Consider the following 23,326-nt stretch of genomic DNA (forward strand, 5'->3'; position numbering starts at 1 on the left):
GCGCTCGCAGGGGTTTTGCCGTGAACTGTTTTGGGCTACACACAGGAAACGGTCTTCCTATGACGCATGCTCCTTAACAGCGGTTGAACATGGCAGACAGAGTGAAGCCGTCAGAGGGGCTGCAGCTCAGTCAGGTAAGATGTTCTGAGATTAAATTCAGTTGACAGCTGACCGTCAAACCGAGAGGAAAATGTTGACTCCACCGGGATCATTTCTGTGAATAATAGGCTCTTTTTGCTTTGTTAGAGACCACCGTTTCGGCTAAGCTAATACAGCTCCCGGGCTAACTACTAACTAGCTTCAAAGAGCCTCTATAACTAAATGTAGTGGTCATAAACGTGTTTATATACATATCTACACGGGTTTGAAGCAGTATTGGTTTTTTTTTTTATACATTTACTTCTCAACAACCAGTTTATTTAGATGTGTTTATGTGTATAAAGCACCTTTGGTTATTGTTTTAATTATACAGCTCATTGTTGGGTTTAAAGCAGCATTAGTTTGAGTTTTAACACTGATCTGTGTTAAAATATGTGTTTCAGTTTGGGATGTTTTGCTTGTTTTTGCGGTGTGACATCATGACTGCTTTCCGTCATTGTTGCAATTATTTTTATTTTTTTTATGTGAAAGCAAAACTGATCCTCCTGACTTTTTTTTATTTTCAGCTTAGGAGTCCTGCCAAGAGGCGTTGACACACTAAAACACCGTGTTTCTGATAAGGATTTGATGCAGTCTGTCTTTTCAGTATGATCTTCAGAATGCATTTATCACCTTTGGCAGAAACTTATAAAACGTTTTTTTTTTTTTTTTAACTGTAACATTTTAATGACTTTTGCCATCAGAACTCCCTTTATTTTTTTTTTTCTTGGCAAATATTCCTTGGAGATTTTGGCCCATATTGATATATTAGCAGCACACAGTCACTGCAGATTGATTGGCTGCACATCCATGATGCACATTTTCAGTTTTATGACATTGCAAAGATTTACTGTATTGGAATCTTGTGTCTGTGGAAGTCATTAGAATTACAGTGAATTCATTGTCATGTTCAAGAAACCAGTTCTAGATGGTCTGAGCTTTGTGGCATGGTTCATTATCCTGCTGAAGGTGAACATCAGAGGTCATAAAGGGATGAATGTGGTCAGCAGCAGTACTGAGGTAGCCTGTGATGTTTAACCGATGCTCAGTTGGTGACCAGACTGTGCCAACAAATATCCCACACCCCTTCACCACCAGCCTGAGCTGGTTATACAACGCGGGATTTGATCCATGCTTTCATGTTGTTTACTCCAAATTCTGACCCTACCGTCTGAATATTGCAGCTGAAATTGAGACTCATCGGACCAGGCAATGTTTTCCCAATCAGTTATTGTCCTAGTTTGCGTAGCCTGCTTGAATTGGAGCCGCACTTTTCTGTTTTTAGCTAACAAAAGTGATATTCAGTGTGGTCTTCCGTTTGTTTAGCCCATCTGCTTCAAGGTTAAACGTTGTGGCGCATACCTTTGTTGGAGTGAGTGGTTATTTTAGCTACTGTTTTCTTTCTGTCATCAACAAGGCAATTTAATCCTCACAGCTGCCCCTCACTGGATATTTTCAATTTTCTGCGCCCTTTTCTGAAAACCTGAGATGGTTGGGTGTGAAAATCCCAGTAGATCAGCAATTTGTGAATTAGTCCGACTGGTCCGTTTGGCATCGACCACCTTGCTACAACCAATTACCTGATAAAGTGGCTGGTGAGTGTAGGTGACTTTAATAGTTTAGGCTTTTTTTTGCATAATTCCCAAGAAAAACCAGAGATCGCTTTGCTGTAACAGGTTGACTTTTTAACTGGTGACACCTGTTCGATGTTGATATTGATTATGATTAACCCACATTGTCTTCTCTCCTTTGTTACTTTGCTCTCTCGGAGCTTTCTGATCCTCGTTGGTAAGATCTGTATCAGTTGTGGGCATTGAAAGCCCATCCAAGGGGGCAGATAGTTTCTTAGACAGCAGGGTTTTAATTCAGGGCGCATGAAATAGTATAGCTTACCAAACGTTGCATCTAAACAATCTTTTGCAATTGTTGTGATTAATATCATAGTAAAAGATGCTTGATTATGACCATGCAACTGTCTTTTTCAGTCTCATATAAAATATGTGAGTTTCTGGGCTTGACGGTGGCACTGTTGGTAGCACTGTTGCCCTGCAGTGAGAAGGTCCTGGGTTCGACTCCCAGCTGGGGTTTTTTCTGCATGGAGTTTGCATGTTCTCCCCTGTGACCCTGTACAGAAGAAGCGGATATAGAAAATGGATGGATGTGAATTTTCAGTCCATATTTCCATCTGTTTATCTAAGGTCTATTGATGAGTAACTCTGATCTTGTAATGAATACGTACTGTCACAGCTTTTAAAAAAGTTCATGAAGTTTTGTATCAATATTCAACAAGGCGTTTTGTTCTCCTTGTTGGCCCTAAAGGAATGGCTGGAGGCGGCAGACTGCAGGTCGCAGCTGCTGCAGCACCTGAAGGACCAGGTACCTCAGATCTTCTGCCTGAAGAAGGAGCTCAGCCCTCAGGAAGAAGAGGAGCTGACTCAGAGGCGACTCCTTCATCCTCTGGAGTGCTTCCTGTTCGGAGAGGATCCTCAAGAAGGTCTGGAGAAGCTCAAGCAAGGCAGCACCTCCTTTCAGCTCTGTGGCCGTGTGTTCAAGGAGGGAGAAACTGTTTACTCCTGCAGGTCTGCTCTTCTGTTGTGTAGAAGTTTATATGTCCAGATCATTTTTATTTTTTTGATTTGGTTGAAAAAATCCAAACATTTTATTTCCCATGTAAGTCAACTTGGTAGCAAATAGATCATATTTGGCTGAAACTATTGTTTTCGACTTGAAGCATGAGTTATGCAGGTAAAACAAAAGTGTGAAGCTTCCAACCCTGTGGAATCCTAGATTATTGACTAAATGTAAAAACACAAAGGTATAATTACAGTGGTCTCAAGAGGTTGTACTTTGACTAGGATCCAATTAGGCTGCTACCACACCTTGATTAGGCTGAATTATGGTTATCAGGAAAACATGTATATAAATATAAATCAGTTGTGGGCGCTGAGCAAAGTGAAAACCCATTTAAGGGGCAACGCATTGCTCTTCAATTATAGTATTTCACCAGAGCAGTCCGTTGCAATTCGGTATTAAATAAATTTATATTGCAGTGTCAAATGCAATTTTATATATTGTGCAGCTCTAGGCTGAATGGTAGCAATAAATGGGTGATTAGTAGACCCCAGAGTTCCTTCATTGTGCAGATCCGTGGTGATGAGACATTGAATGACGCGCGTCCGTTAATTGTGCATCATCTGTTGTGACATTATGTGAGAATTGTTCTCCTAATCCGACTGACTTTAGAAAGTAAGGCGCCGCTAAAAATTAACATAAACCTTGTTGTTGTTGTTGTTTTCCTGTGAAAATGAGCTCTCTCGTCCCTGTGGGTCCATCTATACATATCCAGTGAAAAGTATTAAAACCAGCATGTGAATTTGACCGATCCATATCAATTTACTTTTAGAAGCAAACCACTTTTTTCAGTTTCCTGAAGCGTTGCGTGTTTGGACCCACACATATATTCATCCCCTTCGTCCTGCTGCAGGGACTGTGCAATAGATCCTACCTGTGTGCTGTGCATGGACTGCTTCCAGGACAGTGTGCACAAAAGCCATCGTTATAAGGTAAATATTTACATCTGTACTGTTTTTATTTTCAATAATAAGACCTTATATCTGTTCGGTGATGTTGTGACCTCAGTGTTCCCACTGAGCAACTTAATGACTGTTGTGTGGATTCATCATCTTGACCTCGGTGACTCATTTCATTTTGTTTTGCTTTTTCTTCAGATGCACGCGTCATCGGGCGGGGGGTTCTGTGACTGTGGCGATGTGGAAGCCTGGAAGATCGGTCCGTATTGCTCCAAACACGACCCGGGGGCTGCCACTGCCATGGTAACAGTGCATTGCGTAATGGCAAAAAAGAGGGATGTGGGAGTGGTGTACTGGTCCCACTGTGTCAGTGATCCCCAGAATGCTTATTTTCCCATGTTCGTAGTGGATGCTGCTGTATGTTTGGCTCAGGAAATAAGAGATGAAGGCCCTCTGCTGACCGTCACCAGCTGAGAAAAATCAGCACAGAATCACAGAGACAACATTTTCTCTTCTTGAGACGAGTTGAGCTGAACTGTGTAGCGACGTTCTCAGTTTGGCTCTCTGTAGATGTTTGCTGATCACCGTGTTCAGGCTCAGCTCTGATAAGATCACGCTCAGGGCTTGTGAGCAGGCACTCATCTGGACGGCTCTGCCTTTTCCATAAACAGCAGGTGGTCCCATTAACATGCCCGGGCGCTGTCTGACAGCTTGCTTTGTGTTTGCCATACAAGATCTGAACCTGTGCTTAATGAGTGTTCACACAGGCACAACAGCGTGTCGGCTGTGAATGAGATAAGCCACCTTCCCCTGATTATTTAGGTTATACAGTAGAAAGCAGATATTTACATTCACTGGGCTACAAAGCACATCATCTTTCTTTAATCGTTTCTTAATTTAGTTAGAATAACTGACATCAGGGTTTTGTTTAGTTGCTCCAAAGCATTGGCTTTGTTCCCCCTAAACCATTTTCTTACCAACTTGCCGGTGTGCTTAGGTTATTTGTCCATTTGGGAGACAAATTTGCACTGAATTTCCTGGCTGATGTCTTGAGATGTGTTGCTTCAGCATTTCCATAAAATGTTCTTTCCTCATGATGCCATGCACCGGTCCCTCCTGCACCACATGATGCTGCCACCTCCATACTTCAGAGCTAGGATGAGCAGCCATGAAACTTTAACAATGTGACTAGGGTCATTAAGGCCAAATGGCTAAGCAGAGTCAGCTGTATCAGATCACAGGACATGTCTTCACAAATTAAGGTCTCTGTCCCCGAGGACATTTATGTTGCTCCTGGAGTAATGGCTTCTTCTTCTGTGAGTGGATTTTCAGCCTTGAAACAGAACTTGTTTCACTGTGGATGACGACACTATTAAACACACTGAACCTGTGTCCTCCCTGAACAGTATAATGGTTGGAAAGATGAATGTGGCACCTTCAGATTTATGGAAATCCAGGGATGGATCAGAAGTATGGAGGTCCACCAGTTCTCTTCCTGATATCTTGGCTGATTTATTTAGATCTTTCCATGATGTCACAGAAGGAAGTAGTGTGTTTGAGCTATAAAATACATCTTCCATTAACTGAAATGTAAATTAGAAGGTTTTAAAGCCATGGCAGCATCATCAGATTAAATCTCCCGGTATGAGACCTCTGGCTTTGAAGAAAGTACTGAGAAACTCTCATTATTCTGGCATCTAGCAAATAGAAATAATTTTAGCTTGTTTTCACACAGACATGTAAACTGCGTGTTTGTTATTTGTGTTAATTATTTATATTAGGTTTTGTGCCGTTTGTGTTATTCTGTTTGTTCCCACAGGATTGAATGTTTATGTCAGAAGGCCAACTGCTTTCTCTGCTCATTAGGAAAATCATGTGAGCCGTTCAGGGAAATGGGAAAAGTCTGAAGTTACATTTTTGGCATTTCAAGTGGATTGTTATAAAGTTGCAGAAAAATGTTTTTATCTTGGTTTTTAAGCGTTACGCTTTATGTCTGCAGTTGCATATTTCTCCAGCCTGCTGTTTGGAACATGTGAAGCATGTTTTATGTAAGAACACTTCGTACCACTTCTGTTTTGTGCAGGATGAATCGGTTTTAGAGCCGGAGTTGTACGAACGTGCTGAGAAGCTGTTTCGGATCCTTCTGGGCTACGTCACTAACTTCCTGGTATGGGAGGAGGACTTTGAGCTGTCGGCTGAACTTCAGCCCCGGTAGGGCCGCACAGATTAAATGGAAATATCATTTTTATGCAAAAACATTTAAACAAATGAGATCAGCTTTGACTGCTGTTTTCATTGTTGCAGAATAAAAGACAGCGCATACTACTGTGTGCTGTACAACGATGAGCACCACTCGTACGACCACGTGATCTACACCCTGCAGCGATCGGTTAACTGTGATCAGGCTGAGGCACAAACACACACAACACTTATTGACAAAGAGGTATTTCTTCACTTTTTATGCCCTCGTGACTTTCCTTTTTTCATATTTAAAATAAGCCAAGTTTCCACTATGTTGACAAATATTACTGACAGATGATCAAATCTGGGAGTTTTATGACCCGAGGGCCTCTTCTTGCCCCTTAGATGCCCTCAGGCCTGCCCACGTGAAATCTGAAGTAAACGAGCACGCATAAAGTGTTGATTTAGTGCATAAGTTTGAATACGTGGGTCTGTTTCCAAAAACCTGCTTGGATTTTCCTAACTAGCGAACATAAAAAGAAAGATGGATGCAGAATGTTGAGTTTTTAGTAAGAAATTAAGGTAAGCATTTGTTTACAAAAGAGCTGTGCTCAGTTTGTAAAAATCAGTGTCAGGTTTGTTTTTCTCAGCAACTACAGTTAATTATCAGACTAAACATGCAGGGAAATACCGGACCTCGGTTAGTTTTTTGCTAAAAGGTCTTCAGGGTATCTGCAGATTGTTTTTCTGCGTGTGTTTGGTCATGTTATATTTGCATAACTTTGGGATAAATTATAAAACCATTTAAAATGCATTTATTTTACATACTATAATAATGTTTTGACTTGTTTTATTTGCCATCAACACATAAAATATCAAGTTTTATTGTTTTATCTTGATAAATAATTTTTTTATGTTCTGTAAATCTAAAAATTTCCATGTGTGTGATTGTGTAAGAAAATATTTTTTACACCCCATCAGGCTCATATATTAACTAATATTAATTAAATACAAATTGCTTGTTTGCATATACAAGATAATAAAAAAATCTACTTTTTTGTGTATTCTGATTAAAAATTGACTCAATATTTGACACTAAAGCACTAAAGTTAAAAAAATGGCATTTATAAAATGGAAAAGCTATATAAAATCCTAAAGCGCCCCCAGGGGTTATATGATTAACATAAAATTTCAGCTGTCAGCATGTTGGGTCACATTTACCAGAGGACAATACAGTTATAATCAGATATATAGTTGGAAAAATAGCCAGTAGCTACGCTTGCTAATTGTTCCCTTTGGGCCACTCCTAATCTGTGAATAACTGTTGAATAGGGTCGGCGGGCAGTGAAGAGAGGACCGCTCCGCACCTGTCAGCAAGTGAAAGACCTTATCAAGGTAATCTCTGTCTTTTCATTCCTAAAATTAATTGATATTTGTCATGAGTTGCTGCTGCTCTAACCCTCTCTGTGCTGCATTGCAGTCCAACTCCGAGCACATCTCCCTGCAGCCTCTACGTGTGGAGATCCTCCCTTCAGCAGTGATGGCTCATCAGACTTTTGCTCTCTGCCTCGGCTCCTGGTTCCAGAAGATCATTGGTTACTCAGGTGCTGCGGGAGTTGTGCCCATTTATCTTTATTCTTCAGTCATCGTGTTTGCAACCCTATAGTTTGAGCTTGTTTTGATATGTGTCGTGTCCGTTTTGTGCAGTGGGCTTCAGACAAGCCTTCTGTCAGGTTGCATTAGAACCAAACGCAGACGGAGATTGGCCTTGTCTCATCAGCAGACTCATGCTGCACGATGCACGGATGTACAAAGGTAGGCTAGGCTAAGCGGGTTTTTCATCTATGATAGTTGGGTTGTAATTACATTCATTTTTGTCTCTAACTTTAGGAGTATGTGTTTTATTTCTGTAGGGGCTCGCAAGATAGTACATGAGCTGATTTTCTGTAGCATGCTGATGGATTCTGAATTCAAGAGGCTTTTTGCAATCGAGTTTACAAAAGTGAGCAAACACAGAAACAGCCTAGACTGGCTTTTTTTTTCAATGATCTAAATCCCTATTGTACTATGTTTGTATTTATTTTTACAGTACTACAAACAGCTACAGAAGGACTTCATCAGTGATGACCATGAAAGGAGTATATCCATCACGGCTTTGTCTGTTCAGATCTTCACAGTTCCTACATTGGTGAGTTAGTTCAGTGTTCTGCGGGAAGATAATCCACAGACAATGATTAATATCATTAAACCATGTCTATTTTTTGACATTTCTGTTCAGCTCTAACCCACAACTCAACTTATCAATTAAACAACTGAGCTTCGTCCTCATTGCAATACGCATTTTATTGCAATTTTATTTGTTTGGCCAACCTACATTGTGTTAAAGGCTTTTTTATATGCAAAAAATGATTGTTAGTCAGATTATTCAGATTTGCTCATTCATTGTGAAAATAGTTTTTGTCACTCATATAGATTACACATGGAGTGAAATATTTCAAACCTATATTACTTTTAATTTTGATGATTATGGCTTACAGATAATGATAACCCAACATTCAGTGTCTCAGAAAATAAATAAATAAACAGAAATGTCAGGTTTCTAAAGTATCTTTATTTCTATGAACTCAATACTTGGTTGGGGCTCCTTTTGCATGAATTACTGCATCAATGTGGCGTGGCATGGAGGAGATCAGCCTGTAGTTGTGCTGAGGTGTTCAGGAAGCCCAGGTTGCTTTGATGGCGGCCGTCAGGTAATCTTTATTGTTGGGTCTGGTGTCTCTCATCTCTTGCTTGACGATCCTCCATAGATTCTCTGTTGGGTTCAGGTCAGACCAGTCTGCTTGAATGCTACATTTGTAACTTATGTGAAGGATTCATCTGTGCATAGTTGCTCTTTTTGACCTGACTCCAGCCTCAGTCCACTCCTTGTGAAGCTTCTTCAAATTTTGCTTGACAATCCTCTCAAGGCTGTAGCTGTCCCTGTGGCCCCTGTGATACCTTAAGTTTTATTTATATATATATATATATATATATATATATATATATATATTGTAATTTTCTGAAACATTGAATTTTAAGTATTCATGATTTGTAAGCGACAATCATGAAAATTACAAGAAATAAGGCTTGAAATATTTAATTCCATTGGTAATTAATCTTTATAACATGAGTTTCACTTTCTGAATTAGGTGACAAAAATGCTTTTTCACAAGATTCTAATTTCTACAACTGTACTTGTAAATCATATGAATGTTTATAGATACTATTTTTTCCTTTAGGCCAGACAGCTCATTGAAGAGTGTAATGTCATTAAAGTGATCGTTGATGCCGTCTTTGAGTTGCTGCGGGAACATTTGGATAACAGCAATCGCTTCATCTTTCTGGGCTACAACTCAGAAAAGTTTTCCCGCATCCAGGTCATCTTCCATGACCTCAGGTAGTTAACACATTTGAAAGATTCGCTTTGTTCCTGAACATTTGAGTTTTAATTTGAGGTACAATTATCTGTCCGCCTCAGGTACATTCTGATCAGTAAGCCCTCTGTATGGACAGAGGAGCTGCGAGGGCAGTTCCTGGAGGGATTCAAGGTCTTTCTTGGATTTCTTAAATGCATGCAGGTACTAACCACCCCACACCAGTCCAATCGTAGAGCATCATTTTATTAAACTTGGCCAGTGGTTCCCCATAATTCTTTGTTTTGATGATCAGGGTATGGAGGAAGTGAAGCGCCAGCTCGGGCAACATATCGCGGTGGAGCCAGAATGGGAGGCTGGTTTTACTCTCCAGATCCAGCTCCGTCACATTCTTCCCATGTTTCAGGACTGGTGCTCCTCTGATGTAAGATGTCCCCTATTAATATTATTGTTTATTAAAGGGAATTAAAGCAAAGTGGTTCTGTTTTCCTGGACATCAGACTCTGTTTGCATATTTTCTCATATTTCTATTCAGATGTGCCTTCTTTGTTTCTATTTGTTATAAAGCTTGAACCTCATCTCAAATATGTGAACATAATGCACAACCATTGAATCAGCTCATTTTTTCCCTGTTAGAGTGCGGTTTTATGTGTTGTGTTTGCCCCCTCAGGATGAGATCATGCTGCAGGCGTTTAAGGCGTGCCACGCAGCCCTGACCGAATGCAACAACCAGCCTTTAAACAGGGAGCCCGCTGACTTCTACATGTGCAAGCACATCCTGCATGCTCGTCCATACAGAGTGTCGCAGGAGCCGGTCAGCATACACCTGCCCATTTCCAGGCTGCTAGCAGGTAGAAAGACTGGAATCTGACATAAACAGTGATGTATAAAGAAGTTGGTACCTGACTATTCTGTGTTTTTTTGTGATCCATAGGTCTGTATGTACTTCTGTGGAAAACAGGCGCCATTAAACGTCTGAATAATCCCGTAAGTGAGACAGAAAATTGCTCATTTACTTATTTTACTGATTCTGAGAAATATGAAGCTAGCATATGAAATATGAACCCTCTCATGTAAAAGCGCAGCATGTGGGCTGGCTAATGCAGCTGCTACAGTTGCAATTAATCTTTGTTTTCCTTCATGCAGGAAGGCTACGATTTTGTTCAGCTTGCAGAGCATCCTCTGCACTGCGTGGTCCTCGCCGCTCAGGTTACGGCTGAGATGTGGCGCCGAAACGGGTTGTCGTTGGTCAGCCAAGTAAGCCTTTATGTTTGAGTCACAAGGCCTTTTTTCTCATGATATCTATTCCCTCTAAAGAAAAAAATAATTTTTCATTGGTTTCTGAACAGGTCTACTACTATCAGGATGTAAAATGCAGGGACGAGATGTACGATAAAGATATTGTCATGCTGCAGGTGGGCATCAGTCAGCCATCATTGGCTCTATTTTCTTGTTTTTTTGCTTTAAAACAACAACTGATTCCTGCCAGCTTTTTGCTTTTTACAGATTGCTGCTTCCAAAATGGATCCCAACCACTTCCTCATGCTGATCCTGCTCAGGTTTGAGCTTTTTGAAAACTTCAATGGAGGTTGTGTGAACAAAGACCAGGTAAGTTTTACAATACCCATAGAAGTTATTCCAACAGAAACATTGCCGCTTCTGGGAAAAATGTCCTGATTGGTTTCACGCAACTAAACCTGTAGGATGAGTTGATGCAATGGAACCGTTTGACCGAGGAGATGCTGTTCCTGCTGATTGTCATCTTTGGTACGGCTTCGTGTTCTTCTGACCAGCTTTTAGGATGCTTGTATAGGAGTGACGCAATCTGACTGATGTCGTGTGTCCCAGGTGAGCGCTATGTTCCCGGGATCAGTCAGGTGACCAAAGAGGACGTGACGATGAGGGAGGTTGTCCACCTGCTCTGCATCGAGCCCATGGCTCATAGCACTTTGGTGAAGAGCCTCCCAGAGAATGTATGAATCACGATGAGACATTTCGAAGTTATTGAACACGTTTTACGGGTTTCACTTTGATTCAATCTGATTTTATTTGTATTTAGGAAAATCAGGAAACGGGCCTGGAGGCGGTAATAGCAAAAGTTGCTACTTTCAGGTATTTTAATGTGAAAACAAAAGTGCTCATAAAGTTAACCTTGAACATATTGAGTTAAAACAAGTTTAATATGTGCGTTCTGTTTTCAGAAAGCCAGGCGTGTCTGGACATGGTTTATATGAAGTAAAAAAGGAGCGGCTGATGGATTTTAACCCCTTCTTTTATCACTACTCGAGATCTCAGCGTAGCAAGGTAGCACTCAGTCTTTGACTCAGTGGATGCTCCGCGTGAAATGGCTCTTGGTTGAAGGATGTTTTATGACTGTTTGTTTGCAGGCGGAGGAGTCTCAGAAGAAGAGAAGAGCTCAGGAGAGTAATGATAAAGGTGATTTATTTCAGGATGAGGGAAAGCTTGAATGTGTTTACAGTCTCAGCTGTGGTACTAACAGTCTGTCTCTGCTCAGCTCTGCGTCCTCCGGTGCCACCAGCCTTTTCTCCAAGTTTCTCCAGGATCGTGCACCTCTTCTGCTGTGATGTTATCATCCACATCCTGAGACACATCCTGCAGAGAGCCGCGGAGGATCAGTCGACGCATTGGACCGAAGCCATGATCCAAAGGGTGCAGAATACATTGCTGTTGAATCTTCTTATGAGTTGATGTTTGTTAGTGAGTTCAGTTGAAGCTCCAGAATTAACCTCTTCTCCTAACAGGCCCTCCATTTGATTGGTCAAGCATTGGTGGAAGAGAAGACCCAGCTTGAGAACAGCAGTGTGGAGGACGTGACCTTTGATTTCAGCCTGAAAGCCCGCGGTGAGAGAAAACTCTGAGTAATCCCTGACCAACTGTTCCCTTCCAAGCCTGGATGCTGGACTGACTGATTTAAGCTAAATAATTTCTTTCTTTTCTGTTTGCAGCAGTTGGTTCAGAACAGGGCAAGTCGCTCTTCCTCTTATTGTCCAAGATTAAGGGACTGCCCTCCCTTGAAGCTCAGAAAGACTTGATCAAATGGCTTCTGCAGGTACGCTAAAAAGAGTTGAACAAACGAACCTTAAGGATCTTGTGCTTTTATTCCTTTTAAGTGTATAAAATATCTGGAGTTACTTCTACTCTATCACTTTCTTCAAAGTCAGAAGTTTACACCTGTTAAGATTATGAAGCCATTTGGGAAAGCCCAGTTAATGATGCTATGGCTTTGTGAGTAAGATTAAACGGAGGGACATGCCTCAAACACTCCATCAAAAGAAATCAGCCAAGACATCAGGAAGTATAAACACCATGGGAATATCCAGCCGTCACACCATTCAGGTAGGAGTTCTGTGTCCCAGATGAACATGTTTTGATGCAAAACGTGTGAATCAACCACAGAACCAAAGCAAAAGACCTGGTAAAGATGCTGGTTGGAGCGTGGCATTATCCACAGTGAATCAAGGTCTGTACCCACATGGCCTGATAAGCCACTCGGACTCGGAGAGGAAGAAGCCATTCATCCATGAGGAGAAAAGGATCATTGTGGCATTTGGATATAAAATTGGGATGCTTTCAATACTAACTGGTGCACGGGAGTGGCAGCATCATGTTGTGGGAGTGTTTTGCTGCAGGGGGGACTGGTTCACTTTGCAAAATAGGAATTCGGCCTATAAATGTGACCCTCAAAGGATGCAGCCCCTGAATTTGGACACAGCAATAATGAATGACATCAGTGAATCTGAGTTTGACTACTCTGGCTTTCTTCAAGGACCTGGATGTGGAACAGAAAAATCTGAATTTTAGAACTGAAATGAAATCGAACTGAAAGTGAATTTAGTCAAACCGATTTTTCTATACAAAAAGATACATTTTCAAAGCAAATTAATTCAGTTTCAAACCATTAAATTCAGTTTCGATTTCGTGAAGTTAATTTTCAAACCAATACATTTAATTTACGAAATACAGATTCAGTCTGAGCAATTCAAATTCAGTTTCTGGCACAGCTTTCTGCCCATACTTCCCATGCAACATGATGAAAAGTGCGGTCGTTTTCGTTAAAAAGGGAGTTTCCTCATAGTTTAGATCGTATTTGTGCCTTTTCAATATTTCCATTTTATTTATATTTTTTTGTTTATTTCCAGATGTTTGAGATTGTGAAGTGCCTGAGAGAGAATTCCAGTTCTACGTTTTGTGTGAGCATGGACACAACCAAGCCAGAAGAGGTAAGAAAACCATCTACTGTAGTAGATTTAGACTCCCCCCCCCCCCCCCCCCCCCCCATCCTCTTCTGAGATCCTGACTGATTTATTAATCTAGAGCACCCAGGACAAAGACAAGGCTGAGCGGAAAAGGAAGGCAGAGGCAGCTAAGCTCCACCGACAGAAGATCATGGCCCAGATGTCAGCAATGCAGAAGAACTTCATTGAATCAAACAAGATGCTGTATGACAACATGCCTGAGCCAGGCACACAGGAAGAGCCTGTGACATCTTTTGAGAGGTCAGCAGAGACTTCTGGTGGAAAACTATCTGCATTATTGTTTGTTTTAATTGAAAAGCTGTTGCTGTTAAATCTAATCAGTTATTTTTATTTCTTCAGCTCTGCCATGGAGCAGAGGGAACTTTGCATAGCCTTCGGACCTCTCAGGGGACCCACCCCAGCTGAGAGGGAGGTGCTCACCTGCATTCTTTGTCAGGAGGAGCAGGAGGTGATGCCTCTGGCTCAGGCCATGGTTCTGACTGCTTGTGTCCAAAGATCCACCGTGTTGACCCAGTGCAGAGGAAGAATCCCAGCCAACAGATCGGATGGTCAGTCTCTTTCAGTACTGGGAATCCTGCCGTAAGAGGAATCACCTAACCTGTTGTCCGTGTGCCTTTGTCACCCTGAAGGAACTGGGACTTATCCCCTCTTCATGCCCCCTGACCTTGCGGTGGGGACCCACACTGGTAGCTGTGGACATGTTATGCATGCCACATGTTGGCAGAAGTAAGTAACTAAAAGGTTTCCTTTTCCTGTTTAGCAGAAGTCCGTTTATACCAACAATGCTCGTGTGTAGAGAGCATTTTCAACAGATTATTGCATCTTTCACTCTTCTCTCATTCTTAGATATTTTGAGGCAGTTCAAAACACCACCAGAAACAGACTCCATGCTGAGCTCATCGTCGATCTGGAGAACGGAGAGTACCTGTGTCCATTGTGCAAGTCTCTGAACAACACAGTGATCCCTCTCATCCCCTTAGAGCCACTTACATTCAACTAGTAAGCCTGGTCCATTAATCGGAGCCAGTTTATAGTGTTGGGTTGCTTGTACCGTGTGTAAAAACGTTTTCTCTGTAGTGAAAATGCAGAGATAATAGGACAACACTTGACACTGCCCCGCTGGATTCAGGTCCTCGCTGCCAGGATTAAAGGACTGAAGTCTGTCATGCAGGAAAATGGTAGGAAGAGTTGAAGAAAACGTGTCTACTTCCAACTGGAGGAGTGGCACAATAAATACTCTTTTAAAAGATACAATAGAAAGTAGATATTTTCACACACGGTATTAGAACACATGGCCTGCTTTTACCTCACTGCTTAACAAGAAATTTAGTTCAACTTTTCCTGTTTTAGGGTTATTTCTGTTTGCTGAATGCCGGAATAATGAGGAATTTTTCCCTTTTTTCAAATTCAGAGGTTTACATACATTTCTGTAGTATTTGGTAGAGTTGCCCTTTAAACTGTCTGACCCATGATGGGTCAAATGTTTTGGTTCTCCTTCCATAAGCTTCCCACAGTAGTTAGCTGGAGGTTTGGCCCATTCCTCCTGACAGAACATGTTGCAGCCACCTCCATACTCCACAGTGGGTTTGGTGTTTCAGGTTTCCCCATTCGTCCTTCGCTTCAGTTTTAAGTTGGTCTTGGTGAACTTTTAGTTTTCTTGTGTTCTTTGTTACTTTATGAGTAATGACTTCTTCTTCACTGAGTGGCATTACATCTCATGTTGGGTCTAGATGATGATGCTCACTTACCAGCATCTTCACAAGGTGTTTTGCTTTTGTTCTGGGGTTGATTCCCATGTTTTGCACCAAAACAGGTTTATCTCTGGGACACAGACCCGGCTCCTTCTGAACGGTATGCTAGCTGGACCATAGAGTTTCTAATTGCATATAACTGAAAAGATGAACGTGACACCATCAGGTATCTGCAAATTGTTCCCAAGCATGAACCAGACTTGTGTAGGTCCACAAATCTCCTCCTTCTGATATCTTGGTGTCCTGATTTTATCACTATGTCGCACAAGGAATGGTAAATGGACTGAATTTATACAGGTTTTCTAGCCATACATACCAACCTCTCACCCATTCACACACACACATTCGCACACCGATATGCGCCGGTAGGCAACTAGGGGTTAAATTCCCATGCTCTGGGGTGCATCGACATCTGGCAGGAGGAAGTTGGAATCAATCCATAACCTTCTGACTGCAAGACGACTACCCACTGTCTCAATTTGGTGCAAATATTGTGTAATAACCTATGTTACAAATCCATAGCATCATCTGGACTGTAACTAATTGTTTAAAGGGATAGTAACGTTAATGTATGTCAGCCTCTCTCATTATTCGGCCATTTAGCAAAAAGAAATAATGGTGTTGCTGATTTTAAACAGGAACATTTTAGTCTGAGTTTGTGTCAGACAGCGAGAAAACAGCGGTTATGTCTCTTTTTTTTTAATATAAAGTGTATGGAAATATTTGGTTTCAGCGGATTTTTGTTGCTTCGGCTTCTCTTTCAGATTTTAATGCAGATGGTGGGAGCGGCAGCAGTGGTGCAGCTGGTCTGTTTGGTGACGGCCAACCAGACTTCAGATCCATCCTGGCCTATGGAATACAAGAACCGTGAGTGAAACCGTCATTTATTTCAGCATTCATTGTGTTTCCATGGCATCTGTCTCTTACATTTTCTGGTTTTGGTTCTTAGGAGGAAGTTCTCAGACGGAATCACAGAAATGCTGGTGGTGTGCGCCACCACAGTCCACAGAGTGGGACTGAAGACGGCACCCAATGAGCTGTGCCCCCGGGTGCCCCTCATGGCCTGGAACACATGTGCCTTCACTATCCAGGCCATAGGTACTCTTAACACGTGTCTTCAGCGTCTCGTTTAAAGCTTTCATGTGTGCATTTCTCAGTGTGTGTTTCCTTTTCTTCACAGAAAACATATTGCAGGAAGAGGACAAGCCACTGTTTGGATCCTTACAAAACAGACAAGTGCGATAAAACAGAATGAAAAGCAACAATACAGATTTAAACATCTATGTTCTGGGGTCAACACTGTAAAGTTCTTGATATTTGTTTTCAGATTGCAGGACTGAAGGCGATTGTCCAGTTTGCAGCATCACAGAGACTTAGGAGCTCCCAGGGAGTTATCCAGAGGCACTTTGCAGACATGATGGGGGGTATGTACACTACAAAAATGTCATCTTAAGGCACTTTTCAAGACAAACATCATATTTATGTGCAGAAATATAAAACCAGATCAACCCAAACTTATGTTCATACATGAAATCCATTCAAAATCCAGTTTGTAATGCTAGTTGGTGGGAAGTAATCTTGAGAGCCCCAGCCAATTACATTCTGTGGAAGCATTTGGCGACAGTGGAAAGGAACGATGCAATTTTAACAGAAAAAGACCTTCAGAAGAACCGGGCTCAGTTTCTTCAGTCACGACCAGCTTCAGAGGACTAACACAGAAGGGCTGAGCCAGGAGTACTTTCTATGTTAAAGAAAAAAATGTGCAGATCTACTATAGAGTCTGTAAGATCCTGTAAAACTTACAAATATGTGGCACATTAATTATAATAAAACTGTTCTGGATTGACAATTGGGTTTAATTATACATCTGCAGCTCACAGACCTCAGGGATGTTTGCATTTGTGATTATAATCAAGAAATTATTTATTTATTTGTGTTCCCAGTACAATATTGTCTAAAATCCATTTACTGATCCTTGTGATTTCTGCATAGTTTTCCTTCATGTCAAAGCTGTGATTTCTCTCCTCAGTCTTACTGCCGGTCCTGAGCAGGAAGAACACGCCTTCTGTTCTGGATGTTGACTTCTTCCATCTTTTGGTAGGTGTTCCCCTTAGGGGAACAGCTCTGGATTCACGTAATAAAACCTTTTATTCTTGAAGTAGAAACAACCACCCAGTCATATTTTGTGTGCTTATAGCCTTTATTTTATTCAACACGTTGTAGTAACCTGTTGAGATATTAGAAATAACAATGCCTCCCTACCCAAACCAAAGCCTGATTCACTTTCACACTAAAAGGATGGAGGTGGTTTGAATAATTTGGTAGAGGCTGAAGAACTGAGGTATAACTGAGGTTAATTTTGAATTTAGTTGAAAGTTTTAGCCTCTATAAAGGTGACTTAACTTTATTATCCTCCCGTCTTTTGTCAGGTGGGGTTAGTGCTGTCGATGCCTTCTCTGTACCAGGAGGAAGGAATTGACTTGCAGCCCTCTGCTGTGAGCTCTGCCTTCAACAACATGTACATCTTTCACCTGGTTACTATGGCTCACATTCTGCAGCTCCTCCTGATTCCCACAGGTACCATCACTACACAAACCCTATGTGGGTTCATTGAGTTATGGAGATGTTCTTACCTTCCTTTCCCTCCTGCTTAGTGTGCGATGTGCAGGATAAAATGTTTTGGTTTAAAACTTTTAACTAGTCCTCTGACTGTAGAGATGAGCGAGTTTAGGCCAGGAGCCTAGACCAGGGGTCTGCATCCTAGTGAGTCTTTGAACCTTCCACAAGTTTGGCTAAAAATGATAAAAACCAAGTATGTTTTTAAATATAGACATAATAACAAAATATTTGCGCTGAATTTCTGAAACAGAATGACACTAAAAGTACCAGTAATATTTGTTGGACGTTTGTCATTAGGTTGGAAACTTTGTGTTTTCTTTTATTTTACATTATTTTTTACAAATATCAACATTGCATAGAAGGAAAAGTATCTTTTTGCAAGAGTTTCATGTTTTTCTTTATTTTAAAGCCTAAAAATATAAATAAATTGTGATTCTTTAAAAATGGCAGCGCATTTCCCATAGCAGATATTTATCAAAAAATATAATTTGTCTTTTTTCAAATGGTCATGTAACATTTTTATTTAGCTCTGTGGATCGTAAAGGCTGCAGAACGCTGATCTGTTGATCAGGAGGTCGAGGGTTGGATTAAAATTTCCTCAACATTCAGATCGACTGAATTATAAATAAAAAATACTTAAGTTATATTTAATTTATTGGAATTGTTAGGGGTGCCAAAAACAATAAGTTAATAATGGTTTCTAAACATGGTGTTTTCCAAACACAATAAGTGTACTAATATTAAAGTCTGAGGCTTTTCAGTGTGAGAATATGATAAATTTATTTTAATGCTTTTTGCGCATTTTTACCAGAGGTGCCAATAAATATGGAGTCTGTTGTGATCTGCTTTATCAACAAGACTGGAACCACCAAAGAGTCATTTTTACTGCGTTAACAATGACAGACAATACATTTAAAAAGAAACTTTATTCGGTTTGTTTTGTAAATTGTAAATAACTTGCAGAAAATAATGAAGAAAATTAATTTTCTCTGTAAAATATCTGCTTTTGGCTTCATTATTTACATAGCTGCAGATTTCCTAATCTGCAAATTTAAGAAAATGAAAACTATTTTTTATTTGTAATATTTTATTAGAGCATTAAAGTTATAGGTGATTATATTATGCCAAAGCCTCTAAGTCACATTTTAATTTATATAGCTGAGACTGAAAAACGGCAATTATAGCAGATTACGCTAAAGAGTTATTTTACATTATTGATATGTTTTTGCTGACAAACTACTTTTATAAATGCAGAAATATGCTCCATCGCACAGCACCTATTGGGACTGTTTTGTTCTGGGCTGAGGATGCATTCTGTGTGTAATTATTTCCAGGGCTCATAGATTAAATTATCTTGGTTTATAAAAGGCATGAAGCCGCAGTAGAGGACTCATATATTTGCTGCAGCAACATCTTATACTGACTCCTCTGGTCACAGCTCTGCTAGAAGATTTCTTCATCTCATTTTCACGGTTGTCTCAGTCTTATTTATCTGATGTTGATCTCCAACATCCCTTTTATTGGATTCCTAATAAGGAAAACAGGCTAATTTACCCCAATTCAAATCCTGTGGAGGTAAACTACTGAAGTGGGGTTCCATTTGAGGAAGTTGCAAAGAGTTGAAATGATTACTTGTTGGTTTCTAAAATATGTAACTAGAAGTAAGCCACACTGAGGGTGATTTGTTTGTTTTAAATCACGTATTTTTCACAGATATTCCAGCTGCAGGGGATGGAGAGGAGACCGAGGAGGCAAGATCAGCAGCAGAGTTATACATAACAGTGTCTCAACACACTGGAAGGTGTTCCTAAATTATCTGCAAAAAACACATATGAGAGATGTTTTTTCTATTCAAGTTCATGTGCTTTTCTTTGTGGCTGTTCTTGGCCCGCTCTGTGGTAACCGCTTGTTCTTCATTTCGCTCTTCAGGCTGCTTCCAGACCTGTCCGGTGGCTCTGTGGCACAAAAGGTGAAGGCCGGAATTGAACCTTTTCTGCGATGTGCTGCTCTATTTTTCAGCTGCCTTACAGGAGTACATCCTCCAGAGGAGCTTTTTAATGCTTCTGGTAAGTCGAACTGCAGGCTTTGGCATCGGCTTTAAATAAAATTCATTAAACCTTTCATGTTCAGGCTGATGTTTTGTGTCATAGTTACCTCTCCAGGACAGATGGAGGCGCTGTGTAGCTATTTGGCACTACCCTTCAATATCTTTCAGCTCTTCCAGGACTACAGAGACGCTGTTTTTCCTCTGCTTCAAAGGTCACTTAAAATATTGCAGCAGCTTCAAGTAGCTAGTAGACAGATGGACAGTTTTCTAACTAAAAGTCTTATTTTATTCAGGTGGTGTGGTAGCCCTTCCATCTCCAAAGCCCTGCAAGAGAAAATCCAGACCATAAGGTTGGCTTTATAACTCATGCATAATGTCTGTAAAAACTTCTGCTATAGGTTAGTTGTTAATATTTATCCTTCTGCAGATATCCGAGGAGAAGGAATCGGTTGATCGATCTTCCAGAGGATTACAGCGCCCTCCTGAATAAAGCCAGCCATTTTCAGTAAGGGACCAAATCCTCTCCATTGACCTTGTTTCAGTCTGCTACAGATGTGCGACTCCTCTGACTTGCTCGTACTCTTCCTTCAGGTGTCCGAAGTCTGCGGTTGACGAAAGGAAGCATCCGACTCTGTGTCTGGTTTGTGGGGCCATGCTGTGTTCGCAGAGCTCCTGCTGCCTCAGTCAGCTGGATGGGGAGGATGTGGGAGCATGCACGGCCCACGCAGCTACCTGTGGTGCTGGAGTGGGCATGTTCCTCAGGTCGGTCAGCCGCACTGAGCTCAGTTCATCTCTACAGCCTTATTAATGGCTTGGTATCTTCATGAAAACACACTGTGCTGTAAGTAAATGAAGTGTGGTTCCTTACAGAATAAGAGAGTGTGAAATTGTCCTGATGGCCAGTAAGACTCGAGGCAGCACGTACCCTGCTCCTTACCTTGATGACTATGGGGAAACTGACCCTCATCTTGGGTAAAAATTTCTATTTGCTTCCTGCAGCTGCATCATTTTTACTTTTAACCCTTTTTAAAGGTCTTTTAAAACCTGAACACATTCATCCCTTATTACAAAAATGCTCTCTTCCCAAAACCTGCAGAAAAATATATTTGTCAGTCTTTAAAAAGTACCTTACTCTGAAATATTTACATCAGTTATCATACATTTTTTTAACCTAAATTATTATTAAAATTGTTCTTATTCATATTAATATTTTAGGCTTATTTTCAGACAATTTGTACAGAAGGTTTTGGAAAGCGGAAATTTGTTTTTAGAAGTTTCCTTTTTTCTTTGCAATTTGACTCTGGAGAAAAAATACTGATGCATCAAAATAACTGACCCATCTCAGGGCCCAAAATTGATAATAAACAAATAATCCCCTCAAATGCAAACTATGCACATTATTTTAGTAATTTTGTTTTTTTTTAAACAATTTCCATTTAATGCATTTTAATGAGTATTTCTTCTTCTTAGCATGAAATATTCTACTTAAGCATGAAACATTTAAACCAAGAATTGGTTATAATTTGGGTTTTTTAACCTTTAAAAGGCAGTATGTTTACAAAATTTTACTTCTTTGCAAACAAAAACTAACTATGGTGAGTAGCGCCATCTAGTGAACAAATATAAAACATTGACAGCTGGTTGGTAAAAATGAAATCTTAAAGAGAGATAAATGTGGTTTCAGAAATGCTGTTTTCAATTGAAATAAATTTGTCATTACGAACAAATGTCTGTTTTTTTTTTTTTTTTTTTTTTTTTTTAACTAAGCCATTTTAGACTGATTTAAGAAATATCCCCCAGCATATTTAACGATATTCATCAAAATCAGCCAGTATTGCTTGGAAGAAAATAAAACTACAAACAAAAAATGTTTCCTCACTCTACTTGGTCAGGTCAGTGTTTCCTCCCATCCTGGTTTACCTCCAGAAATAACTTTTATTTTTATCAAATTATTATGAAGCTACAGATACAACACACATCGGCTTAATAGATATTCAGCCTCACCAAATATGATCACATACCTCAGATCCTGCAATATAAAGGATACACATCCAAACTAATATGTGTTCAAATTGTTAAAACAGTTATTGTATAGGGTTGAAGCAGAATAATGAGACTCTATTAACAGCAACTGTTGTATTTCTTTGTATGCCTTTTATTTTTACAGAAGGGGCAATCCTTTGCACATCTGCCCAGAGCGTTACAGGAAGCTAAACCAGTTGTGGCAGCAGCACTGCATCCTGGAAGAAATCGCCCGCAGCCTGGAGATGGTCAACGTTATGTTTGCGTTTGAGTGGCAGCTGGTGTGAGGATTTCCCGAGCTCTGGTGGCTTGTTGGGAATGGTCAACATAGCCACGGAGCACAGTGTTTCCACGGCACATACACAAACATGCACGTATTTAAAGCCTTCCACAATCAGAAGAGGCCTGATCCCTTCCGGAGCGGTGAAACAGTCGGAGACGAAGATGTGACCGAAGTCGCCTTGTTTCAGTTTGATTGTGTGCTGGGGATGAGTTTCACTTGAAGTGATCTTTTCCTTTTGTTTTTCAAAAAGCTTATTTGGATGAATTCAAAATCAAAAGTCCTCAAAAATACAGATTTTTAGTTCATAGATTTGATTTCTCTCCGTAATGTTGTTCTGTTTTTGTGTTTAAACATTTTCAATGCAGTTGTTAAGCTATGGAGAGTTTTTTCACGTTGAAGGGTCTGAATTTGGTTAGAAATCCTATTTAAATTGATTGTTCCCTCCTAAGTGTATAGATGCTTTGAGATATGGACCCATCTGCTGTCACCTTTACTCTTGTATGGAAAACACTTGTTGAATCAAACCTACAGCGGGTAGGTCTTTGTTTGCCTTCAGACTGATTCAACATTCTAACAGGTTCTCTGTAATTATCTCGAATAATGATGTAGATGCAGCTTTTCCAAAATCTCCCATATATCTGAGTTTGAAATCCTTGGTGACTTTTAGAAAGATTTTATTGTTTCCTACTACAGCATATCCATACATCATGAAATCCTTACATTAACAACAGTAAACCAAAGTAAGCATGGTTGTAATTACAATATGGGGAAGGAACTGTTATGAGACACCTTTTCCCTTCCTTTAGTCATGTTAAGTCACTTAACATAAGTAATAAATGTAAGAAATGTACAATTTATTCTATATATTCTATGTGAATATATATTTTCTGTTTTGTTTGACTGTACCACACGACTTCCTGCTGTTGAAATAAAGAGATGCAAGTTACTGTACTTTTGTTCTTGTGTCCAATATGAAAACAGCAAACTAAAGTTTTTAGTTAAATATTCTGTGAATTTGACCAATTAATATGCAGTGAAAACCTTAAGAGCATTTTTCAGGAGCCC

General features: G+C 40.3%; 1 protein-coding gene across 2 annotated transcripts; it reads left to right on the forward strand.

Moving 5' to 3' along the window:
* Positions 1-5: 5 nt before the first annotated feature.
* Positions 6-23,212, forward strand: ubr1 (ubiquitin protein ligase E3 component n-recognin 1). Of its 2 annotated transcripts, none has more exons than XM_047345058.1 (47): positions 6-134; positions 2,458-2,717; positions 3,623-3,701; positions 3,867-3,971; positions 5,752-5,879; positions 5,973-6,111; positions 7,182-7,244; positions 7,330-7,453; positions 7,557-7,664; positions 7,763-7,851; positions 7,939-8,037; positions 9,128-9,285; positions 9,367-9,466; positions 9,558-9,686; positions 9,933-10,113; positions 10,197-10,249; positions 10,409-10,519; positions 10,612-10,677; positions 10,769-10,870; positions 10,966-11,029; positions 11,111-11,235; positions 11,322-11,374; positions 11,464-11,566; positions 11,650-11,698; positions 11,778-11,932; positions 12,025-12,124; positions 12,229-12,332; positions 13,423-13,503; positions 13,598-13,779; positions 13,879-14,087; positions 14,169-14,265; positions 14,386-14,538; positions 14,617-14,717; positions 16,055-16,157; positions 16,240-16,388; positions 16,471-16,526; positions 16,618-16,714; positions 17,320-17,387; positions 17,720-17,867; positions 19,623-19,710; positions 19,839-19,975; positions 20,060-20,168; positions 20,250-20,306; positions 20,384-20,461; positions 20,548-20,718; positions 20,827-20,928; positions 22,124-23,212. In XM_047345058.1, exons 1-47 carry the CDS (start codon positions 90-92, stop codon positions 22,263-22,265), a joined length of 5,220 nt encoding a protein of 1,739 aa, XP_047201014.1. In that variant the 5' UTR covers positions 6-89; the 3' UTR covers positions 22,266-23,212. The 2 variants fall into 2 exon arrangements, with proteins under 2 accessions (XP_047201014.1, XP_047201015.1); XM_047345059.1 differs by having other exon boundaries at positions 12,232-12,332.
* Positions 23,213-23,326: the final 114 nt, after the last annotated feature.

Source organism: Girardinichthys multiradiatus, chromosome 19 (genome assembly GCF_021462225.1).
Source record: "Girardinichthys multiradiatus isolate DD_20200921_A chromosome 19, DD_fGirMul_XY1, whole genome shotgun sequence".
In the NCBI taxonomy this organism is placed as follows: Eukaryota; Metazoa; Chordata; class Actinopteri; order Cyprinodontiformes; family Goodeidae; genus Girardinichthys; species Girardinichthys multiradiatus.

Excerpts from the sequence above, each read along its gene's own strand:
- ubr1 (XM_047345058.1), top strand. The coding sequence starts at position 90 with ATGGCAGACAGAGTGAAGCCGTCAGAGGGGCTGCAGCTCAGTCAG. Across the intron at positions 12,125-12,228 it reads TTTCAGCCTGAAAGCCCGCG|CAGTTGGTTCAGAACAGGGC; the intron begins GTGAGAGAAAAC and ends TTCTGTTTGCAG. Across the intron at positions 14,718-16,054 it reads GTCTGTCATGCAGGAAAATG|ATTTTAATGCAGATGGTGGG; the intron begins GTAGGAAGAGTT and ends CTTCTCTTTCAG.